The 22,809-nt window shown below is 34.1% G+C and overlaps 1 protein-coding gene and 1 long non-coding RNA gene across 33 annotated transcripts in view; both read left to right on the plus strand.

The window, feature by feature from the left end:
* The first annotated feature begins 8,600 nt into the window (after positions 1–8,600).
* The window catches only part of LOC127736098 (heparanase-like), a 61,057-nt gene continuing 46,848 nt past the window's right edge, over positions 8,601–22,809 (plus strand). For 8 of the 31 annotated variants that reach the window (XR_007998801.1, XR_007998800.1, XM_052246649.1 and 5 more), the window contains exons 1-7: positions 8,632–8,800; positions 13,487–13,701; positions 14,475–14,653; positions 15,087–15,260; positions 15,488–15,662; positions 16,001–16,051; positions 16,439–16,636. Coding sequence is in view for 28 of the 31 variants with exons in the window: in XM_052246649.1 (XP_052102609.1) it covers positions 13,523–13,701; positions 14,475–14,653; positions 15,087–15,260; positions 15,488–15,662; positions 16,001–16,051; positions 16,439–16,636 (956 nt within the window). In the remaining 3 variants the exon portion in view is untranslated. The other 23 variants (XR_007998802.1, XM_052246641.1, XM_052246627.1 and 20 more) reach the window with 11 other exon arrangements.
* On the plus strand, positions 19,521–21,553 carry LOC127736110 (uncharacterized). Of its 2 annotated transcripts, none has more exons than XR_007998805.1 (2): positions 19,521–20,108; positions 20,275–21,553. It is a non-coding gene; the product is annotated as an uncharacterized LOC127736110 (long non-coding RNA). The 2 variants fall into 2 exon arrangements; XR_007998806.1 differs by having other exon boundaries at positions 19,521–19,942.

The raw sequence follows: 22,809 nt of genomic DNA on the forward strand, positions 1-22,809 counted from the left end.
TTGTCTGTTCTATGGTCGGGTTGTTGTCTCTTTGACACATTCCCCATTTCCATTCTCAATTTTATAATATAACAATGGCCATTTTCCTGACTTGGTACAGGACATTTTAAGAAAAAAATGGTGGGTTGAACCTGGTTTTGTGGCATGCCAAACCTCCCGCTTTTATGGCAACGTCAAACACAACACCAAAACGACAACATCACACGACAGGACCACAATACAAATAAATGGGAGAACATATAGGACATAGAAACACACGAATAATAGCTTACAAAAGGTACTAGGCTTAAAATTCAATACGCCAGACGCGCGTTTCGTCTTCATAAGACTCATCAGTGACGCTCAGATCAAAATAGTTAGAAAGCCAAACAAGTACAAAGTTGAAGAGCATTGCTGACCCAAAATTCCAAAAAGTTGTGCCAAATACGACTAAGGTTATCTATGCCTGGGATAAGAAAATCCTTAATTTTTCGAATAATTCATACTTTTGCAAAGTAAATTTATAAAAAAAGGGACCATATAAATAAAGGCAACAGTAGTATACCGCTGTTCGAAACTCATAAATCGATAGAGATGAAAACAAATCCAGGTTACAAACTAAAACTGAGGCAAACGCATCAAATATAAAAGGAGAACAACGACACAACAAAAACACAACATTAAAATGTAACACACACAGAAACGAACTATAATATAACAATGGCCATTTTCCTGACTTGGTACAGGACATTTTAAGAAGAAAATGGTGGGTTGAACCTGGTTTTGTGGCATGCCAAACCGCCCGCTTTTATGGCAATGTTAAATATAACATTAAAATGACAACATTACATGACAGGATTACAATACAAATAAACGGGAGAACATATAGGACAAAGAAACACACGAATAATAGCTAACAAAAGGCACCAGGTTTAAAATCCAATACGCCAGACGTGCGTCTCGTCCACACAAGACTTACCAGTGACGCTCAGATGAAAAAAGTTTGAAAGCCAAAACAAGTACAAAGCTGAAGAGCACCAAGGACCAAAACTTCCAAAAAGTTGCGCCCAACACAGGCAGGGTTTTCTGCCTGGGACAAGAACATCCTTATTATTTAGAATAATTTATAATTTTGCAAACAGTAAATTTTATAAAATGACTATATAATAGATATACATGATAAAACCGAAGTGGGGACTAACTACAGAATAAAAACGGATACATTACATAAAACAACTTAATCCAGCACATAAAAATACACAGCCGAGTTAGCCAAAGCCTCAACGCACAAAGTGACGTCACATTTGAAATTCTAAAAAAACACACAAAGTGACGTCACATTTGAATTTGTAAAAATATTTCCCAAAAATAAGATAGGATTAGGATTGATTCAAGATTAGATTTGTAATACTGACATTACATTTATTAATAACAATGAAAATTACAATACTTATTAATATCAAATTGTGGTAGTAATTAGATAATTAATTGTATTTTCTAGCTATGTCGGTGTTTCTTCTGAATCAAACTGTAAGCCGAATATATCGTATAAATTTCGTTGAACCAAACTAAAATCTAATAAATGAAGGGGGTGATTAATTATCTTTATCATAACACACGAACTATGCAACCGTGCGGCCTTCAACTAATAGTTATTTTGTCTTTTTTAAGTAGATATGGTCTTGTCGTTGGTATAAACAGTTATACTTTAAGTCGGTAGGGGAAAGGGACGCTTTAACTGAAGAACGTTCCCATACTGCACTCGGCTTCTCTATTATTTCCGATAACGCTATTGCAACAAAACTAGGTAACATTTTACTGTATTTCATTCGATGTATGCAATGGTGGTACCGAAGAAATGAACATCACAACCAAGAGGATCAATGGTGGTACCATAGAAATGAACATCAGAACCCAGAGGACCAATGGTGGTACCAAAGAAATGAACATCAGAATCCAGAGGACCATTGGTGGTACTGAAGAAATGAACATCAGAATCCAGAGTACCAATAGTGGTACCGATGAAATGAACATCAGAACCAAGAAGAGCAATGGTGGTACCGACGGAATGAACATCAGAACCCAGAGGACTAATGGTGGTACAGTAGGAATGAACATCAGAACCCAACCCAGAAGAGCAATCGTGATACCGAAGGAATGAACATCAGAACCCAGAAGGGTAATGGTGGTACCGAAGGTGATATTCTCTAGAATGATCATCAGAACCTAGAATATCGATGATGGTACTACAGTTGTGAATATAGTAAAACTGTAGAGCAATTGTGGTACCGAAGGAACGAACGCCAGAATCCAGAAGAGCAATGGTGGTACCGAAAGCATAAACATCAGAACCCAGAAGAGCAATGGTGGTATCGAAAGAATGAACATCAGAACCCAAAACAGCTATGGTGGTACCGAAGGCATGAACACCAGAACCCAGAAGAGCAAAGGTGGTACCGAAGGAATGAACATCAGAACCCAGAAGAGTTATGGTGGTACCGAAAGAATGAACATCAGAACCAAGGAGAAGGAAGTTACAAGCTTCTTAAAGGTACTTACTACTGTCCTTAGAAAATGAGTCATTCCTGGGCATTTTTTTTTAACTTACTCTACGGTACAGATTTTGCTCATTGTTGAAGGCCATACGGTGACATATTATAGTTACAACAGCCACGTCTTTTTGTCTCTTGTGTATAGTTTTAGTGGTAATTATACCACATATCTTTACTTCTGTGTTAGTGGTCTGCCATTTCAGACTTTTTCTGATTAACAAACTCGTCCATACTTTGGATTTAAATCTTTTTCAAAATGTGAAGATTATCTAACAAAAAATGAAGACGCTACAATACGCAAACAAAGTGATGACGGTTGAACAGACGAACCTGTCAAAAACTTTGTTGTGTGGGGTATTAAATGTGCCCCCTCCCACAAAATATATAATAAATAAAAGTACCGATATAGGAGTTTGTTTTTCAACAGAATTATAGGCAACTTATCACACTTTTCTCGGACTGTTTATGACTTTACCACAAATCTGTTGGATGTGTTTTGATTCATTTCTTATGTTTATCTATGAGTTGAAATTGGCTTTGACGGGAGAAATCTGATATAAACCTCTTCGTTCTTATCTGGATAACTGTATGAATGTTGTGAACATTTGAATATCACATTTTTAAAATAAAAGGGTTGCTCATACTCCGTGTCTAGAATACGTTACAAAATTCAGGTACTCGCAATGCTGTTCGTGTTCGTACAAGCCAACAATACAGTCAGTAGAGACTTAAATATTACACCGAACTTCTAAGATGGAAATTATTAATTCTTCTAGATTCATGTTCTTGCGCTCCAAGAAGACTTAAATAGTAAACAGTCGTATCATCACAACATCTCAGCTAAGGTTTCCTCTCAACAATTGTATGTCCCTATTATGTATTGGCTACCTTAACTACACACTAAAAACCTCATCAAATATTATTTCATCATGGGCTGATAGTAGGTGTTCTACAAGAGAGGCGAAAGATACCAAAGGGATATACAAATTCATAAGTCGAAAACAAACAACTGACAATGTCATGGCATAAAGTTAAAAACGAACAAAAGGCAAACATTATAAAAAACACAACATAGAAAACCAAAACCGAGGGTGATAACAGGTGTTCTAGAATGTAAGCCTATCCTGCTTCACATGTTGCTTAAAACTTCCCGTTCTGGACGGCGATGTTCCTGTGAGGTTTATACTTGCATACCGAGAAGAATATTTTTCAACATATTATTTGGTAATTCAGCTTGTGCATGTTACCTTGAGATTTCATCAAAATCTCTTCAACGGTAGATGAATCACAGGACAGTAGTTTATTTTATGCTTTATCCAAAAGGACGTCATTGGTGAATATTTTGGGTTTTTTTTTTAAATAGGAGGAATACGAAATATAGGGAACATTCTTATGTTGTACTGTTACACTACTGTCCCAGGTAAGTGGAGGGTTTGGCGCCATTAAATTAGTTTAACCCCGCAACATTCTGTATTAGTCCAAATAATCATGACGTCTTGAAGGACTATTAGGACTTCGAAGGCGTCACAGAAAAAAATTAAAATAGCCTTTCAAGACGTCATAATTAATTGGACTAATTCTGTATGTGCTTGTCCCAATAAAATATATACCTTTTGCTATTATGTCTTTGCTTCGGAGTACCTATATACGGTGGTGATGCTACACATTGATTAAGTAATAGATATTCTTTTCAATTTGCATTCCGTCATCATGTTCATACTTGCTCTCCTTCTTCATCACTTAAACACCTATTCTACAGAAGGTGACGTGTCCACTACTGTCGTTCTTCTATACATGAGCTGGGTAAAACAAATGTCATTGGCACATGATCTTTAAAATCACATTTATCGATAAGACAATATGATTGGACAAAACGAATTTGTTATTAATTTGTATGTATATAAGAAAAATCAGACATATAATCATTTTAAGGATCCGACAGTTTTATGCAGGTAAGAAGAATTAAAAAAAAACCCAAGAAGATTCAATATTGCTGCTATTGAAAAGTAAATTCTGGTTTTTTGGATTTATTTTTATCGTTTAAAAACGATTAGATAACAATTTGTATTTTTTTTTTCAGATATGATTCAATCATCTAACCTATCTCAGTTCAACGCTACTTCATCGTGCAAGAACAGTGATGTATACTATGAACTTCAGACAGTTATTAATTTTTATTTCATGGAAGTTGGCGCACCATTAATGTCGATAATCGGCTCACTTGGAAATGCTTTGAACTTGGTTGTGTTCATATCATTGCATGTGCGGAAGTCTGGAAAAGTTATGGAAAGATCATCAAATTTAGGTTTAATATTCCTGTCAGCATCTAATCTCTTATTTTGTTTACTCGTGTCTATGTTTACTTTGTTACCTGAACGAGTTAATTTATTTATGACATATTTCTACTTTTTCGCACCATGTTTGATAACATATTTCATATCAACAAGCACTTGGCTTACTGTTGTTATGTCAGGAGAGAGATATCTTGCGGTGCGTTTTCCACTCAAAGCAAAACGGATAATATCATTGAGGAAAACCAAAGTAGCCATACTAACTGTCTTTTTCCTCTGTGTTTTTGCCAATTTGTTCCTTTTATTCGAACATGATATCGATATATTACACAAAAATGGAACAACAAATTATCAGCTGAAGCAAAGGGTTAGCGACACACATATAGCGACCAGACGGATAATATGGGCGATAATATTTGACTTCATACCATGCATTGCTTTGTTTTTTTTCAACATATCTATCATATTCACGATAATCATAATGAAAAAGCGTAGAATCCGATTAACAAGTATTGAAAGTGTGTGTTCTCTTGCTAGACTCCAACCATCTGAAATTATGCAAAGTAAATCATCTCTTCGTAAATGTGTAGGCACGGAGTCTCGGCTATTCTTAAACAAAGGCATTCATTTGATAAAAAGGAAAAGAAGGCCGTATTTATTAGTGTCAAAAAGCGATAGCAGTATTAGTTCTGATACAACTTCAACAAAAATCCGCTCGAATTCCACCTCACAAATAAGCTTAGAAACATGTAATATTCATGTATCGTGTAATAAAACAAAACATTCAAACAAATCCGACTTAGCCTTTTGGAGTCGAAGCAGCAGTTTTACAGATAAGTCTAGTAGAAAAATATGTACCGAATCGGATAAACCCCTAGAACGTAACTCTTGTTCAATGAAACATAAAACACACACAGGTTCAACATATTCTTTCCATCACAAAGACGAAGCATTCAAACAAGATGACTGCAAGAATACAGACGGGTCGTGCAAAACTGGTTTTAAAAAATGTGGCAAAAGACATCCTACGCCTCATATAATAAGACGGTGCAATACTGAGCCAATCATTGGCCATCTAAAGAGAAATGGCAGTTCTTTGCAATATAAAGCATCTAGAAGCAAAAGCAAAGGTAACATGAATGCCATCTTGATAGCCATTTGTGGTACATTCCTTGTACTTGTGGCACCGTCAGAAATACTCAAGTTTATTTATACTTTAAATGCAGAGGAATCAGACAAAAGGACTCATATTTTACATATGATAAAGTCAGTGACTAATTTTCTGCAAACCACAAACTTCTCGGTAAACTTTTTAATATACTGTGTTTTCCATAAAGCGTTTAAATGTACTAGTCGTGGAAGCTAATCGTGCATTTTGTAGTTGAACGACGTTCGTATTAGCCTCTATATACAAATAATTCTTCTAAAAACGAGTTAAAGTTTGTTTTTCTAATGTTGAAGATTCATTAGAATAAAGTAATTTAGTTTCTTTGTGTTATTTTTTATTAGTTGTACCAGGAACATATATATTGACAGTTAGATATACTGTTCCCAGGTTGTACATTTCAAGCGGAATCAATCGGATGTCGTTTCTTAAAAAAAAAACATTACCTACTACATATAAAAATGACTTTTTGTCCCAGTGCAAAGGGAACGCATTTTATATATAAAAAAAACAATGAAACGTTTTGGTAGGAAGAAAATTGTTTTAAGAATTCTGAAAGTATTATTGTCTATGCCGTAGTATCGTAATTCATACAGTAACCTTTGGTGAGGGACTCCGTAAAAAGCTAGCCTTTGATCCATATCATTATGCCGACTATAGATCACTGTAACCAAAGATCCTTGCTGTAACTTATTTTTCTCTTATAAGTAATCTACCAAAAAATTTTAATGCCATATTGAATAATAGGTTATCAAGATTGTTGACAAACAATTAAGTGATTGTCAGTTTGGTTTCAGAGAAAATCACAGAACAGCTGATAGCATCTTTTTATTGAAGTCCTTGATTAATAAATATTTACATAAAGAGAAAAAAAAAAAGATTTATGCCTGCTTTATAGATCTGAAAAGGCTTTTGATTCAGTATGGAGAACTGCTTTACTTTATAAATTATGCAAAATGGGAGTTGGCAGGTTTTTTTACAGAGTTATAAAACAACAATACTTAAATACTAAAACCTCTTTGAAATACAAAGATTATGTCTCAGAATTTTTTTAATATTGCTAGAGGGGTTAAACAAGGAGACACCCTTTATTTAATGTCTTCATAAATGATATTGTAAAAAATTTTGAAGGAAATGATTCAAGTCCGCTTAAGCTTGTAAATAGTAAGGTGGGATACCTCCTTTTTGCGGATGATCTTTTGATCCTATCAGAATCGAAAGAAGGTCTTCAAAACAGTTTAAATAATGTTAAATTATATTGCAACAAATGGCAACTCTCTTTAAATACAAATAAAACAAAATCCATGATTTTCAGTCAGTCCAAACAAAATGGTGAAACATCACATATTTACTATGATAATGAAGTCATAGAGAGCGTATCAGAATATTCATTTTTGGGAATGTTGATAAAATGTAATGGAAATTTATCACAAAGTACTTTAGAGCTGACAAAAAAGGCAAAAAAGTATTTTTTGCAATAAAATCCTATACTAAATCATTGAAAAATCTACCTATAAAAGTAGCAAATAATCTTTTTGATTCTTTAGTAAAACCAATTATGACCTATAATTCAGAAGTAACATATTTGGATACATATATTTCTTTTCATAGACAAAACCCCTATTGAAAATATGCATCTTAAATTTTGTAAATCTACTCTAGGAATAAGAAAAAATGCATCCAATTTAGGAGCAAGAGTTGAATTGGGAAGATTGCCTATAGAATGTTTTATTAAAACACAAACCCTTTTATATTTAGCTAGACTATATAATAACAATATTAATCCATTGATAACGGAAGCTTTTTCTCTAGCACAGTCTCTAGATTTGACTGGAACTTATTCATAGTATACATATGCAAAATATATTGTTGAAGAGACAAATATTGACCTTAATATTCTTTCTACTTGTAAGGACATAAAAGATGTAAATAAAATAAAAAACGATATAAAGTTAAAAATGAAAAATAGATATGAAGATTTAATTGAAACTAAATTTGAAAACATTGATGATAAAAATAAATTTTATCTATATAAAAAAACTTAAAAAAGATTGCAAACTAGAATCTTATCTAAATATATCTAATTTTCAGATAAGGAGATTGATCACTAAATTTAGACTAAGTGATCACTCCCTCTTAATTGAAAAGGGGAGATATTTTAAAATCCCAAGAGAGGAACGACTTTGTCATAAATGTAAAATACTAGAGGATGAGAAACATTTTTCACTCTATTGTGATTATAATAAAACACTAAGAAATACCTTTTTTGAACACATATGTAATGAAATAGTAACTTTAATAATTTAAATGAAGAAGAAAAAAATCATTATTTACTAAATCTATCAACGCCTTTACAAACAAATAAGTTAGGATCCTTCTTGAAAAAGTCATTAGAACTGAGGGCAGGGGACTCTTAATAACAGCTTGTTTGTTTTTATAAATTTTGATGCTGTTTTTATTGTGTATGTTTGATATGTATGTATATATGTTTATTGTGTTAATACATGTTGGTCCCAAACTGTAAAGTTTATACGACAATAAAATATTTGATTTGATTTGATTTGATATAAATTTATCTTAGATAACCTTTACACTTCGTTTCATTCCCCTAGCCTAATATGGACCCTGTATTGAAAGGTAATGATCGTCAAATATAAAGACTGAACATCACCTCCTCATCAAGTCCGCAAGGGCTGTATAGCCAGTCAAGGTCGTTAAAAACTTCCATTTGTTCATCAAGTCCATGGATACAGAATGTAGAATCTCGACAAATTTGAAAAATAACCAGAAGTGACTGTCACGTTATCTTGATTGTAATTGGGTCATGTTAAAACCACCATCTTTATAAGCAAATCTAAATCTTTATTTATCCTGTTTATAGAAAAATTATCATGGTTATTATCATGGTTAACAACTGAGATAACTGTAACACAGCTAGAATATAGTGATAGTAATCTCAGTTAACAAGAAAGTTAAGGCTAACACCTTGCTGATTATAAGTATGAATGATTGATAGTTACTTGCATAATCTGTTAATTCAAGTAGGGCCGTGGGGGGTGTCATCATGAATTCCTGAAAAAAATGAAGTATTCTTTCCTGAATAAAGGCCCAATCCTGACGTCCCGAAAAGTTCTATCCTTCTCCCTTTTAACAATTAATTATCACACGCAGGTTCTACAAGGTGAAAACTAAAATATCATTTAAGAAAAGGGGAGTAGAGTGGGGCGCACATATTCGACGGGGACACAATTTCGCCGTTTTATGATTTTGAGGTGTAAAAACTTCAAAGGATTGCTGAAATGTAAGAAATATGCTGGTAAATTATATTTTTATAACAAATATGATTATTTTTTAAACTTAGAAAAAATTTCAGCACTTAAGTACCGCAAAGGACTGAAAAACGGACAACGATTTTCGGCCAATTTCCTGAATGAAAAAAAGATTTCAAAGAAGTAATTCTTTGACTGATTGCCCTAAATTTCAGTTCTTTACACCTTTAAAATGTCTGCTATTCATCTATAATGAAATTGATTTGATAAATATTGTTTAAAGCTGCAGTTATTTGGTTTTAAATAGATGTGTAAAAACGGCGAATATGTGTCCCCCTATGACAAAACATCAGGAAATTTCTAATAGCCTTTAATCTAACTTTTCAGATGAATTTTTTCAGAGAAACACGTTTTCAAGCTAAGAATATTTTGCTTTTGATGTTAATGTGATCCAAAATTTGTTCCTGTGAAAAAAGTTCCAGTGGAATTTATATCACAGGAAATATGTTCTGGGAGAACTTTTTTCACAGGTAATTTCTATATAATTTGTTCCATCTCTATAAAATAAGTTCCACACTTTACCTGGTTAAATAAGTACCGGGTTGGTGAAATTTGTTCCTTACCTAGTGAAATAAGTTCTGGGTTTTATGAGATTTGTTCCTTACCTCATGTACCTGGTGAAATAAGTTCTGAGTTTGTGAGATTTGTTCCTCACCTGGTGAAATAAGTTCCTTGTCTGTGAAATATGTTCGACTGGTTAAACAAGTTATCTTATATACTGAGCATTTGTCATCAGTGAGTTTAAAGTTATCATTCAAGTGCATTATAAAAATAAGTATTATATTAATAATAATATAATAGATAAAAAGTGTAAATCATCCAGTTTGGATCCTATGGAGTATAGCAAATGTTTAAATATATACTCTGTAAAAAATATCTAAATGACACTTCTGAACCAGAAAAGATTTGATTTTGATTTTTAGCTCACCTGGCCCGAAGGGCCAAGTGAGCTTTTTTCATCACTTGGCGTTCGTCGTCCGTCGTCGTCGTTAACTTTTTACATTTTGAACTTCTTCTAGAGAACCACTGAATGGAATGAAACCAAACATGGCATGAATGTTCCTTATGAGGTACTGACCAAGTGTTGTTACTTTGTAGCGGATTCATCATCCAAGATGGCCGCTAGCGGGGGGACTTAGTTTAACATAGGACCCTATGGGAAATACATACAAATGTCTTCTTTTAGAGAACCACTGAATGGAATGAAACCAAACATGGCATGAATGTTCCTTATGAGGTGCTGACCAAGTGTTGTTACTTTGAAGCTGATCCATTATCCAAGATGGCCGCCAGCGGGGGACTTAGTTTAACATAGGACCCTATGGGAAATACATACAAATGTCTTCTTTTAGAGAACCACATACTGAATGGATTGAAACCAAACATGGCATGAGTGTTCCTTATGAGGTGCTGACTAAGTTTTGTTACTTTGAAGCTGATCATTCATCCATGATGGCCGCCAATGGGGGGACTTCCTTTAACATAAGACCCTATGAGAAATACATACAAATGCTTCTTCTAGAGGTGCACTGAATGGAATGAAACCAAAACATGGCATAAATGTTTCTTATGAGGTGCTGATGAAGTGTTGCTACTTTGTTGCCGATTTACTGTTCAAGATGGCCACCAGGATTTTTTTATTAAATTACAGGCCCAATATTAAACCAAATTTGGCCTCACTCATTATTAGGGTATCTGTTATGATTTTAATCTATTTTTACATGATTTCCAAAACCAAAGTAGAATCAGGTGAGCGACACAGGCTCTTGAGAGCCTCTAGTTTGGTGTTTTAACGCCACTTTTAAGCAACGTGGCGGCCAGTTTTTATTGGTGGAGGAAGCCGGAGTGCCCGGAGAAAACCACAGACCTTCGATAGGAAAACTGACAATCCTAGTCAATTAAGATTGGAGTCGAGTGCACTCGCACGAGCGGGGGTTCGAACTCACAACCTCTATGTTGACTGGCTAGTGATTACAGTAGTAACTACTTAGACCACTCGGCCACCGAGGCACCGAACCAGAAAAGATTAGAATAAGAAAAATCATTCAGAAAAAAAAATATAGTTTAAGAGGAACATATGTACTAATTTGAAAAGGACAAAGTGACTTGATCATTTATAAATATCAAAAGACATGCAGGAAAAAAAAGACACACTCTTTTGAAACTGTGCCATGTCCTAAGTACATGTATGACTAGAACACGGGGCCATCAGACAGTTAACAGGAACCAAGGAGGAATACCGCATAAAGCATAAAAATACAAATTATGATACATTACCATCGCTTTTATTTCTTATCTTCATCCTATAGTTACAGTAAATGCCTTCAATTGCAAATGTATCCCATGCAAGTACACTCAGTACAGCATTCAGCTTGCATTATAATTTAATTGTAACAAGAAAATGTTTCTGTGTGCAATAATGATTGAGCAGAACTTTTTCATTAGTTTCTATGAAATATTTACATGATCGTTTAAAACTAATGTCACAGGAACTCATTTAAAACTTTTTAATATTAATTGAAACAAAATTCATGGAGCTCTGATTTTTGTTCCGGAACTTATTTCACATTTGGCCAAAAAATTAGTTCTGGAACAAATTTTACAGTGCTGGAACATATTTTCTGTGATATAAATTCCGTTGGAACATATTTCCTATGAACAATGATGAAATTTGTTCCGGCAGAACAAATGTCATGCCAGAACAAATTTTTTGTTACATTATCTTCATATAGAAATATCAGTATACTTCAAAAACTTAAAGGTCTGAACATAAACTGCAGAAAACATGGAAAATTATGGCGAAAATTAGCGCCCCACTCTATGTGTAAAGCAAAATTCTAAGGATGAAATATCATCCGACGGAAAAAATGTTACAGATGATGTCGTAAGATTTTTTTCGCAGGAAAATATTTCATTCTGAGATATTTTCCATTACCATGACATTTTATCCTGGAAGTGAAAATATTAAATTGTTTATAAAAAAAACTAAATCTTTGCAAATACTATGGACTAATCATGAATAATAGTGTATTTGAATATAAGCTAATTAAATTAGTGAATAAAAAACAAATAAATGTATTATAATGGGAAATAATTTCACGGATTATAATTAAAAACAATATCCTGAATTAATTTTTAAGTAAATATAATTCTTTTAACATGTTTAAAAGACAATTATCATGAAACATATGAAACAAAACCAGAAGTAATTTCACATATCTTAATTGTGAAATAATATCAAGATCAATAAGAAAATAAGGCAAGTGAAATACTGGTAAAAGTGAGTTATTTTCAGATTTCAGTACAAATAAACTTTAAATTTTATTAATGTGTACATTTATTAAAAGTGCAGTTTAATTTGTTATGTAGTTGGTGATAATGTGACAAAAGAAGATGAATCATAACACAACAATATATAGGAACAAAAACAATGTCAACAGCTGGATAGTATTTACCTGTGAAATAATTTCTGTCTTATTAATTGTCACTTTTTCTTATTAAGTAATATAAAATATTAAGATTAAAGGAAAAATTTCACTATGAAATTGATTTTGAAATATAACATCTATAAAATGAAAATTTCTCATAATTACCTCCCTTTGATTGATAAATTATGTAACTATGTTCTACCTTGGTGACACATTTATCATTATGGTCAGGTATATATAGATTGCAAGTACCTTACATAGTAGACAATGGGATTGTATTTCACAAGCTTCTGTAAAATATGGAATGGAAAAGATTTACTATTAAATACTATCGGTATAAGGTGGATAGAATTTCACTCCTCTGGAAAAAAATCTACCCGTGAAATGCCATGTCTGGAAAAAATTTACTGTGACAAATTCTCCACCGGAAAAAATATCGTCGGAAGAAATAAACCTTTACATAATTATGCACATACAAAGTTAAACTAAAAATTGATTAAAAATGTTTCAAAATATCTCCAGTTCTGAGACCCAACCTGCAGCTGAATGTTTCATATTTAGTCTCTAGTGGTGTCATAACTCTGTCTCAGGCCTGATATTATCATTCTAGTTTTGTATGTAATTTCTTTCAATAATGTCAACATATATTCTTATTATTGAGGGAAATCAAGGTATTGCTCTTCTATTTTGGTCAGAAGGAAACGCTGCAATTCATTCAAGTTGCATATATTTTTCGTTACAGGATAAGTAATTAAAGATCGTAAAACAGGAAAAAAGAATGGAATTTGGATGGAAACAGTTCATTCTTTTGTCCTTTTTGAATGCTGTAATATTAATTGAAGCCATCAACCTGAAGATAGCCACAGACAGAGCTGTTCAGATCGTTTCAGATAAATACCTGAGTATTGCCATAGATACTGGTATCATCCGACATAACTGGGAAAACTTGAATTTCGGGTATGCATCATCAGGGACATTAACAAACAAGTAGACATATGATTGGACTTTTGGAAAAATTAATTAAAACATGCTTGTAAGTCATTCACTTTATTTCAGACAAATATAAAGCTCCTAAGTATTACAAACTGTTATAAAACTTATATATATATAAATTCAACAAGGAAAATATTCTAGATGAAAAGTGTTTCCAACCTTGATAGATTTTAGATGTGTGAACCTGTATAAATCCTGCAAAGAAACATAATTGTGAGTTATGTGCCAATTTTGTTACATGTTAGATATTTAAACCTGTTTGAATCCTACAACAAATGTACAAGATGAATGTAGATAAGTCATCAAGGCTGCTTTGCATATAGGTTCAAAGTCTTTTTACATAAAAATGATCGATTATGGTATTTATTTATGACAACAACTGAAGAAAGTAGTCAAATATTTGTGCCAGGGACTCAGAGTATGTCAGCCAATACAAAAGTTCTCTGGCCTGATCTGTTAAACTGGATACAAAATATATAATGCTGCAATGGACCGTTTTACTATAAAAATACAGATCTACAGATAAACCAAAGCAACATAGGTATAGTACAAAAATATATAGTCTTGTATAGTCCTTCCCCGGATCCATGAAAATTGATACACATGAAAATTGGTACACATGTTAATTGGTACACATGAAAATAAATGAATCCACAGTATTCTGACCTTCGCAGAAAAAGTTTTATCAGATTTTTTTTTCTTCTGAGCTTAATACCAGTGACATGTAATTTTTGTAGCTCACCAAAGGTAGAGTCTTTAGCCAGAGCCTTGTCTCCATGTTATCTCCGTGTAGGAGGGTCAGAGGCTGATTTTATGAAGTTTTCACCAGACACACACAATGTCAGATTCTACAACCAAAGTGGCCTGTATATGTCAGATTATTATGATAATAAATTTGTTAATTTTACGATGTTTTGTAAGTAATGAAGAATGTTAACTTTTTTCTTTTGAAGATCTGTGATGATTTTATTTATATTATTTTTTTCGTATTTAGGAAATATGTATTTATTTAAAATTTTCTTATTAGGCCATACATGTACTTAATAACTTTAAAAAGGAAAGAATTTTATATAAAGAACAATGAAACTTTTTATAGGAAGAGAATTGTCTTTAGGAGTCCTGAAAACTAATAAACCAGTTTACATCTAGCCTCTAAAATTTTAGGATTTTGATTTGTGATATTGTTTTGAATATATATATATTCATTTTTTGTAGCATAGCTTTTTGACAAATTTTGTCACTGGTCTACATAAGCATAATTATCTGTTTTTTTTTACTGCAAGCCTAATATAATTGCTTACATCTTTAAAACATGTCCTTGTATTTTATTTTCACTTTATTTTTTTCAGCAAATCAATGGGATGAGCTGAATCATTTTGTGACAAAGGTTGGTTGGAGTCTGATCTTTGACCTAAACTCATTACTGAGAGAGAATGGACAATGGCTACCAGATAATGCCAAACTACTGATGGACTATACTTCACAGAAAGGTTACAAAATAACTGGATGGGAACTTGGCAATGGTGAGATATTTTGGAACTGATGTAAACATAAGTTTTACTTCACAAGATGATCAACTATTATTTAGCAGAGGGAAATTATAAAACACCTCACTATAAATGGAATTGACCTTAATTTAGAAAATGGATCTACAAGGAATTACATAAATTAGAAATGAATTAAAATCAAGCAATTAAACATCCAGCATATGTGTCCAAAATATGTATACTGTTTCTTGATATCTTTGTAGAGCCTAACTCATACAAACACCATGTAGGATATTCCATATCTGGTTCACAGAGAGCTAAGGACTACAGCAAACTTCACAGTCTGTTAAACCAGTACCCACAGTGGAGAAAAAGTGTCATAATAGGCCCTAGTACCACCCAGCTATCAAAGACATCAGCTGAGAAATATTTCACAGAGTATGTTATTGATGTAATGATAAAGAACAATGTGTTTGAAGATAAAATAATTCCTTCCTCAAAGCTGTTTTGAAATTCATAAGCAACAGAGTGAAAATCACAATAATGAGATTGATTATCTGTTCAATAAAATTATGAAACCCTCATATTGACAGTAAATGATGGTTGAATTGTGTACAACATCCAGTGGCAAATATTACATGGATATCAGAATGAGAACATGTGAACATGGTGAATATGAAATTAATATGAACTCTGCTTATTAGACATGTACATTTAAAATTACTATTACATTTTGTTTAATTCATAGAAATGATTTTAAAATATTGCTTTTTCAGATTTTTACAAACGGGAGGACCAGATATTGTTACAAATCCAACATTTCATCAGTAAGTTTTATTTTACTTATCTTGTGAAAATGTAATGAAAATGATTTTGAAAACAAACAACTTTAACTTTAAAAAATAAAACCAAATCAAAACAAATGAATAGCAATAAATACCACACTCACAAAAAAAAAAAGCAAATACACTTTCTTTCCGATCTATATATATACTAAACATATCATTTACCATTGTGTTATGAAGGAAAAATTTCTTTTGATCTTTTAATTTATGATACAGTTAATATCTATGTTTTGAATCTTGTTGGTTCAATCCAAGGCTGTCAGTATTTTAGACATTTAAAAAAACAAGATATTGAATTTATCCCAAATTTATCCCAACTACAATGGGTTGTTCTTTATGCGTGCTGTATTTTTTTTTTTTTTTAAACAGCTATTATATAAATGGAAGAGAAGCTACAATTGACCAGTTCATGGATATTGACATCTTGAATAGTTTAATGCCTGAGATAAATAAAGGCAATGAAATAGCAAAACATCCTCCATTTGGGAAAACATGGCTCGGTGAAACAGGATCAGCTTACGGAGGAGGTGCTCCAGGACTGTCTGATACCTATGTGGCAGGTTTTATGTAAGTAATGGTGCCCAATTGCTTCATGTTGGTGAGATTTAGAACAAGACATGTACAGTTTTACATGAAGAAACCTGGATGAAGGCTGAATGATGGCTTGTATAGGTATTTACATCCTTGACCATAAAGGCTGTATGATGACATGTAAAGGTATTTACATCCTTGTCCATGAAGGCTGTATGATGGCTTGTATAGGTATTTACATCCTTGACCATGAAGGCTGTATGATGGCTTGTATAGGTAATTACATTCTTGTCTATGAAGGCTGTATGATGTCTTGTATAGGTAATTACATTCTTGTCTATGAAGGCTGTATGATGGCTTGTATAGGTATTTACATTCTTGACCATGAAGGCTGTATGATGGCTTGTTTAGGTATTTACATCCTTACATCCTTACACGCACTCAGTTTCATATTTACTATTTTACATACTAACTGGAATCTGCTTGTATTACGCTACACTCGAACAAAGTGTTGTAGTCGGACTGGAACCAGTTTACATACTTTATTTTATTTACCAAAAAGATATCTTGACCTGTCCATATGTTTTTTGTTATAAAATGCTATTTGGAGCTATCCCTTTGTTATATTTTTCATATTTATTCGAGCTTTCACTTTTATGCACATGTCTTACAATTGTAAACAATCGGTATGTATACATGATAAATAGATCCGTTTTGTTATGGTGTTGGACTTTTTACCCTCCAATGATCAGCAATCGCTAGACAAAATAGTTCTCCTAAATAATGTCAGCCTTTCATGTCATTTCAACTTTACAATCATTAAAAAAAGTGAAAATCGGAATCATTTTGATATCTATTGGATAGAAACTGGTCTTTATCCAGATTTACGAAGATTTTACAAATCGGAAATTAGTAATACGGTTATACCCACGCGGTGCGTATGAATCTTTGTTTACAAAACAGGATTTCGGAACGTCTCTAGTTTTTAGATCGTAAGTCACGATAAACTCAAACTGAAAGTAAACAGTTGTTTGTAAGACGCAGGTTTACTCACCATAAACAAGCTGAAACGTTCAGTATGGCATATATTTTAGGTTAAAGACGGTCCCATTCATTTAAAAAGCATTTTGAAAGTAGACGATGGGATTATTTCAGGTTTGGGGAACGAGTAAATTATCACAAAGTTCATTTCTTGACGACCTCATGATTTCATCATGTGGATGGTACAAATCGATTTTTACTGTTTACTGTCGCTTCTCATGTTTTGTATTTGAACGGTCGTTTATTTTTAAACCCGAACCAGGCATATGCATTCTGTAATTGTGCAAATCTTCGTTCTTTGATCAATTGGCTTATGGATAGTTGTATCAATTTCAACTCTTACATTATTTTTTTTAAAAATATATTTGCATTACACATGCAATGGCAGTACCTTTCCAATTACTATTTATGTGTTGTGTCTAAATTAAAGTTGTAACACTTTATAGTGACTGGAAAGGGTAGAAAAATTCATCAGATGAGAAAAGGCTGAAGATACTTCAAACGGCACCGAATCATTAGATATTGCATCTTATAAAAGGAAACTGAGATTTGGATAGTTCCACTTCAAGGTAAAAATGTTTATCTCTTGTGAAATGAAATAAAAAAAATATTGTAACACTGTAGTTAATTAATAAAGATACTATTACGTGTATTTCTGTATTGGCCTTATTATTGGTCCTCGGCCAGCAGTATTGGCCTTCCGCTTCGCCTCAGACCAATACACCCAAGACATGGACCAATAACAAGGCCAATATAGAAATACTTACTCAATGATATTATAGAATGACAGTATGGTTCAATAGCAGGAATCAGCACCTCAACTACTTTTTACATAAAAATTAACTTCTGGCTTCAACGCTTTGTTCGTCTTGTCTGGAGATCTTGCTGTAGTTCCAGTTCAGCAAGCATTTTAGAGATGTATCCCGTCCATCCTCTTTTGACTTGTAATCTCTGGTGATAGATTTTGCCGCTTGACATTGTATCCTTTCAAGCTTGTTTTTTTTTTTGTTACCGTGTAGGGGTCCCATACTATGGCTCCATATTAAATTATAAGATCCATTCCTAAAGATCTAGATCATTGTTCTAATCTGACACAAATTTCAATAACTGGAATGCTACCCAAGTTGAATATATGGTGACCCACGAGAACAGCATTATCACTATTGAAATTGTGTTTAGTACCATGATTGTTCAATGCCATTAACTTAAATGGAGACAGACATTTGACCTGAAAGACATGAAAGGTGATGTGGGAGTGCAAAATCAAAAACTAACTGACTATGATATATGGTTAAAGAATGAATATCAATTACATGGGTCAACATGGTCAAGGGCAGAGTTATTATAAAATAACAATATGGCAGAGTAGTGGTTTCAAGTTTCATATAAAGCGACCTGACTGACATGAAATAAAAAATCGAAGGAGTATCCCTATTTGTCTAATCTTCAAGGTGAAATAAAACTAGTAAAACAATATTATACTATTGTCTAAATATACAGAAATATAATTTGCTTCAAGTAACAGAAATAACTAGGTCACTAGTAACTTATTTAATGAGTATGTGGGGTATAAGAGCTTGCTAACAACAGGCTCTTCATAATCATTTGGTTTGAAAAGGATACTAGTAGTCTATATTCTTGATTTAGAAAAATGTAATTGCAAGAAAAAAATCACATTACTTAGAATACTTTAGATCATTCAGGTAGTCTTTATTTATATGTACAAAAGAACAGCCAGTTGTCATTGGATATTGTAGATCATCATTCAAATAGTCTTGACCTTTTTAGCTCACCTGGCCCGAAGGGCCAAGTGAGCTTTTCTCATCACTTGGCGTCCGTCGTCCGTCGTCCGTCGTCGTCCGGCGTCGTCCGGCGTCGTCCGTCGTTGTTAACTTTTTACATTTTGAACTTCTTCTAGAGAACCACTGAATGGAATGAAACCAAACATGGCATGAATGTTCCTTATGAGGTGCTGACCAAGTGTTGTTACTTTGTAGCCGATCCATCATCCAAGATGGCCGCCAGCGGGGGACTTAGTTTAACATAGGACCCTATGGGAAATGCATACAAATGACTTCTTTTAGAGAACCACTGAATGGAATAAAACCAAACATGGCATGAATGTTCCTTATGAGGTGCTGACCAAGTGTTGTTACTTTGTAGCCGATCCATCATCCAAGATGGCCGCCAGCGGGGGACTTAGTTTAACATAGGACCCTATGGGAAATGCATACAAATGACTTCTTTTAGAGAACCACTGAATGGAATAAAACCAAACATGGCATGAATGTTCCTTATGAGGTGCTGACCATGTGTTGTTACTTTGTAGCCGATCCATCATCCAAGATGGCCGCCATCAGGGAACTTAGTTTAACATAGGACCCTATGGGAAATACATACAAATGTCTTCTTTTAGAGAACCACTGAATGGAATGAAACCAAACATGGCATGAATGTTCCTTATGAGGTGCTGACCAAGTGTTGTTACTTTGTAGCCGATCCATCATCCAAGATGGCCTCCAGCGGGGGACTTAGTTTAACATAGGACCCTATGGGAAATACATAAAAATGTCTTCTTTTAGAGAACCACTGAATGGAATGGAACCAAACATGGCATGAATGTTCCTTAGGAGATGCTGACCAAGTGTTGCTACTTTGCAGTCGGTCCATCATCCAAGATGGCCGCCAGCGGGGGACTTAGTTTAACATAGGACCCTATGGGAAATACATACAAATGTCTTCTTTTAAAGAACCACTGAATGGAATGAAACCAAACATGGCATGAATGTTCCTCATGAGGTGCTGACCAAGTGTTGTTACTTTGTAGCCGATCCATCATCCAAGATGGCAGCCAGCGGGGGACTTAGTTTAACATAGGACCCTATGGGAAATACATACAAATGTCTTCTTTTAGAGAACCACTGAATGGAATGAAACCAAACATGGCATGAATGTTCCTTATGAGGTGCTGACCAAGTGTTGTTACTTTGCAGTCTGTCCATCATCCAAGATGGCCTACAGCAGGGGACTTAGTTTAACAAAGGACCTATGGGAAATACATACAAATGTCTTCTTTTAGAGAACCACTGAATGGAATGAAACCAAACATGGCATGAATCTTCCTTATGAAATGCTGACCAAGTGCTGTTACTTTGTAGCCGATCCATCATCCAAGATGGCCGCCAGCCGGGGACTTAGTTTAACATAGGACCCTTTGGAAAATACATAAAAATGTCTTCTTTTAGAGAACCAAAAAATGGAACGGAACCAAACATGGCATGAATGTTCCTTATGAGATGTTGACCAAGTGTTGTTACTTTGCAGCCGATCCATCATCCAAGATGGCCGACAGCGGGGGACTTAGTTTAACATAGGACCCTATGGGAAATACATTCAATTGTCTTCTTTTAGAGAACCACTGAATGGATTTGAACCAAACATGACATGAATGTTCCTTATGAGTTGCTGACCAAGTGTTGTTACTTTGCAGTCGATCCATCATCCAAGATGGCCGCTAGGGGGGGGGGGGGGGCTTAGTTTAACATAGGACCCTATGGGAAATACATACAAATGTCTTCTTTTAGAGTACCACTGAATGGAATGAAACCAAACATGGCATGAATGTTCCTTATGAAGTGCTGACCAAGTGTTGCTACTTTGTTGCCGATTTACTGTTCAAGATGGCCACCAGGATATTTTATTAAATAATGGGACCAATATTAATCAAAATTTGGCCTCAATCATTATTTGGGTATCTGTTATGATTTTTATCTATCTTTACATGATTTCTAAAACCAAAGTAGAGTCAGGTGAGCGACACAGGCTCTTGAGAGCCTCTAGTTATTAGTACAAAAGAACAGCCAGTAGTCATTGGATATTGTAGATCATTCCGGTAGTCTTGACCTATTTATTTATACAAAAAAAACAGCCAGTAGTAATTGGATACTGTAGATCATTCAGGTAGTCTTGACCTATTCATTTGTACTGAAAAAAACAGACACATATACGAATATCAATTATATGCTTACGAGACATGTTGCAATGTTAAACTTATTACGGTATGTGAAAATCAAGACTTGCATAAAAAATATCACAATATTAGAGACAGTGGCGTCATTTTTCCTCAGAGCTTTCAGCTCTTTGATTACGTCCTTGACCATGAAGGCTGTATGATGGCTTGTATAGGTATTCACATTCTTGACCATGAAGGCTACTTGTATAGGTATGTAAATCCTTGACCATGAAGGCTGTATGATGGCTTGTATAGGTATTTACATCCTTGACCATGAAGGCTGTATGATGGCTTGTATAAGTATTTACATCCTTGACCATGGCCATGAAGGATGCATGATGGCTTGTATAGGTATTCACATTCTTGACCATGAAGGCTACTTGTATAGGTATGTACATCCTTGACCATGAAGGCTGTATGATGGCTTGTATAGGTATTTACATCCTTGACCATGAAGGCTGTATGATGGCTTGTATAGATATTTACATCCTTGACCATGAAGGCTGTATGATGGCTTGTATAAGTATTTACATCCTTGACCATGGCCATGAAGGATGCATGATGGCTTGTATAGGTATTCACATTCTTGACCATGAAGGCTACTTGTATAGGTATGTACATCCTTGACCATGAAGGCTGTATGATGGCTTGTATAGGTATTCACATTCTTGACCATGAAGGCTACTTGTATAGGTATGTACATCCTTGACCATGAAGGCTGTATGATGGCTTGTATAGGTATTTACATCCTTGACCATGAAGGCTGTATGATGGCTTGTATAGGTATTTACATCCTTGTCCATGAAGGCTGTATGATGGCTTGTATAGGTATTTACATCCTTGACCATGAAGGCTGTATGATGGCTTGTATAAGTATTTACATCCTTGACCATGGCCATGAAGGATGCATGATGGCTTGTATAGGTATTCACATTCTTGACCATGAAGGCTACTTGTATAGGTATGTACATCCTTGACCATGGAGGCTGTATGATGGCTTGTATAGGTATTCACATTCTTGACCATGAAGGCTACTTGTATAGGTATGTACATCCTTGACCATGAAGGCTGTATGATGGCTTGTATAGGTATTTACATCCTTGACCATGAAGGCTGTATGATGGCTTGTATAGGTATTTACATCCTTGACCATGAA

The sequence above is a fragment of the Mytilus californianus genome, unplaced genomic scaffold, assembly GCF_021869535.1.
Source record: "Mytilus californianus isolate M0D057914Y unplaced genomic scaffold, xbMytCali1.0.p SCAF_3, whole genome shotgun sequence".
Taxonomy (NCBI): domain Eukaryota; kingdom Metazoa; phylum Mollusca; class Bivalvia; order Mytilida; family Mytilidae; genus Mytilus; species Mytilus californianus.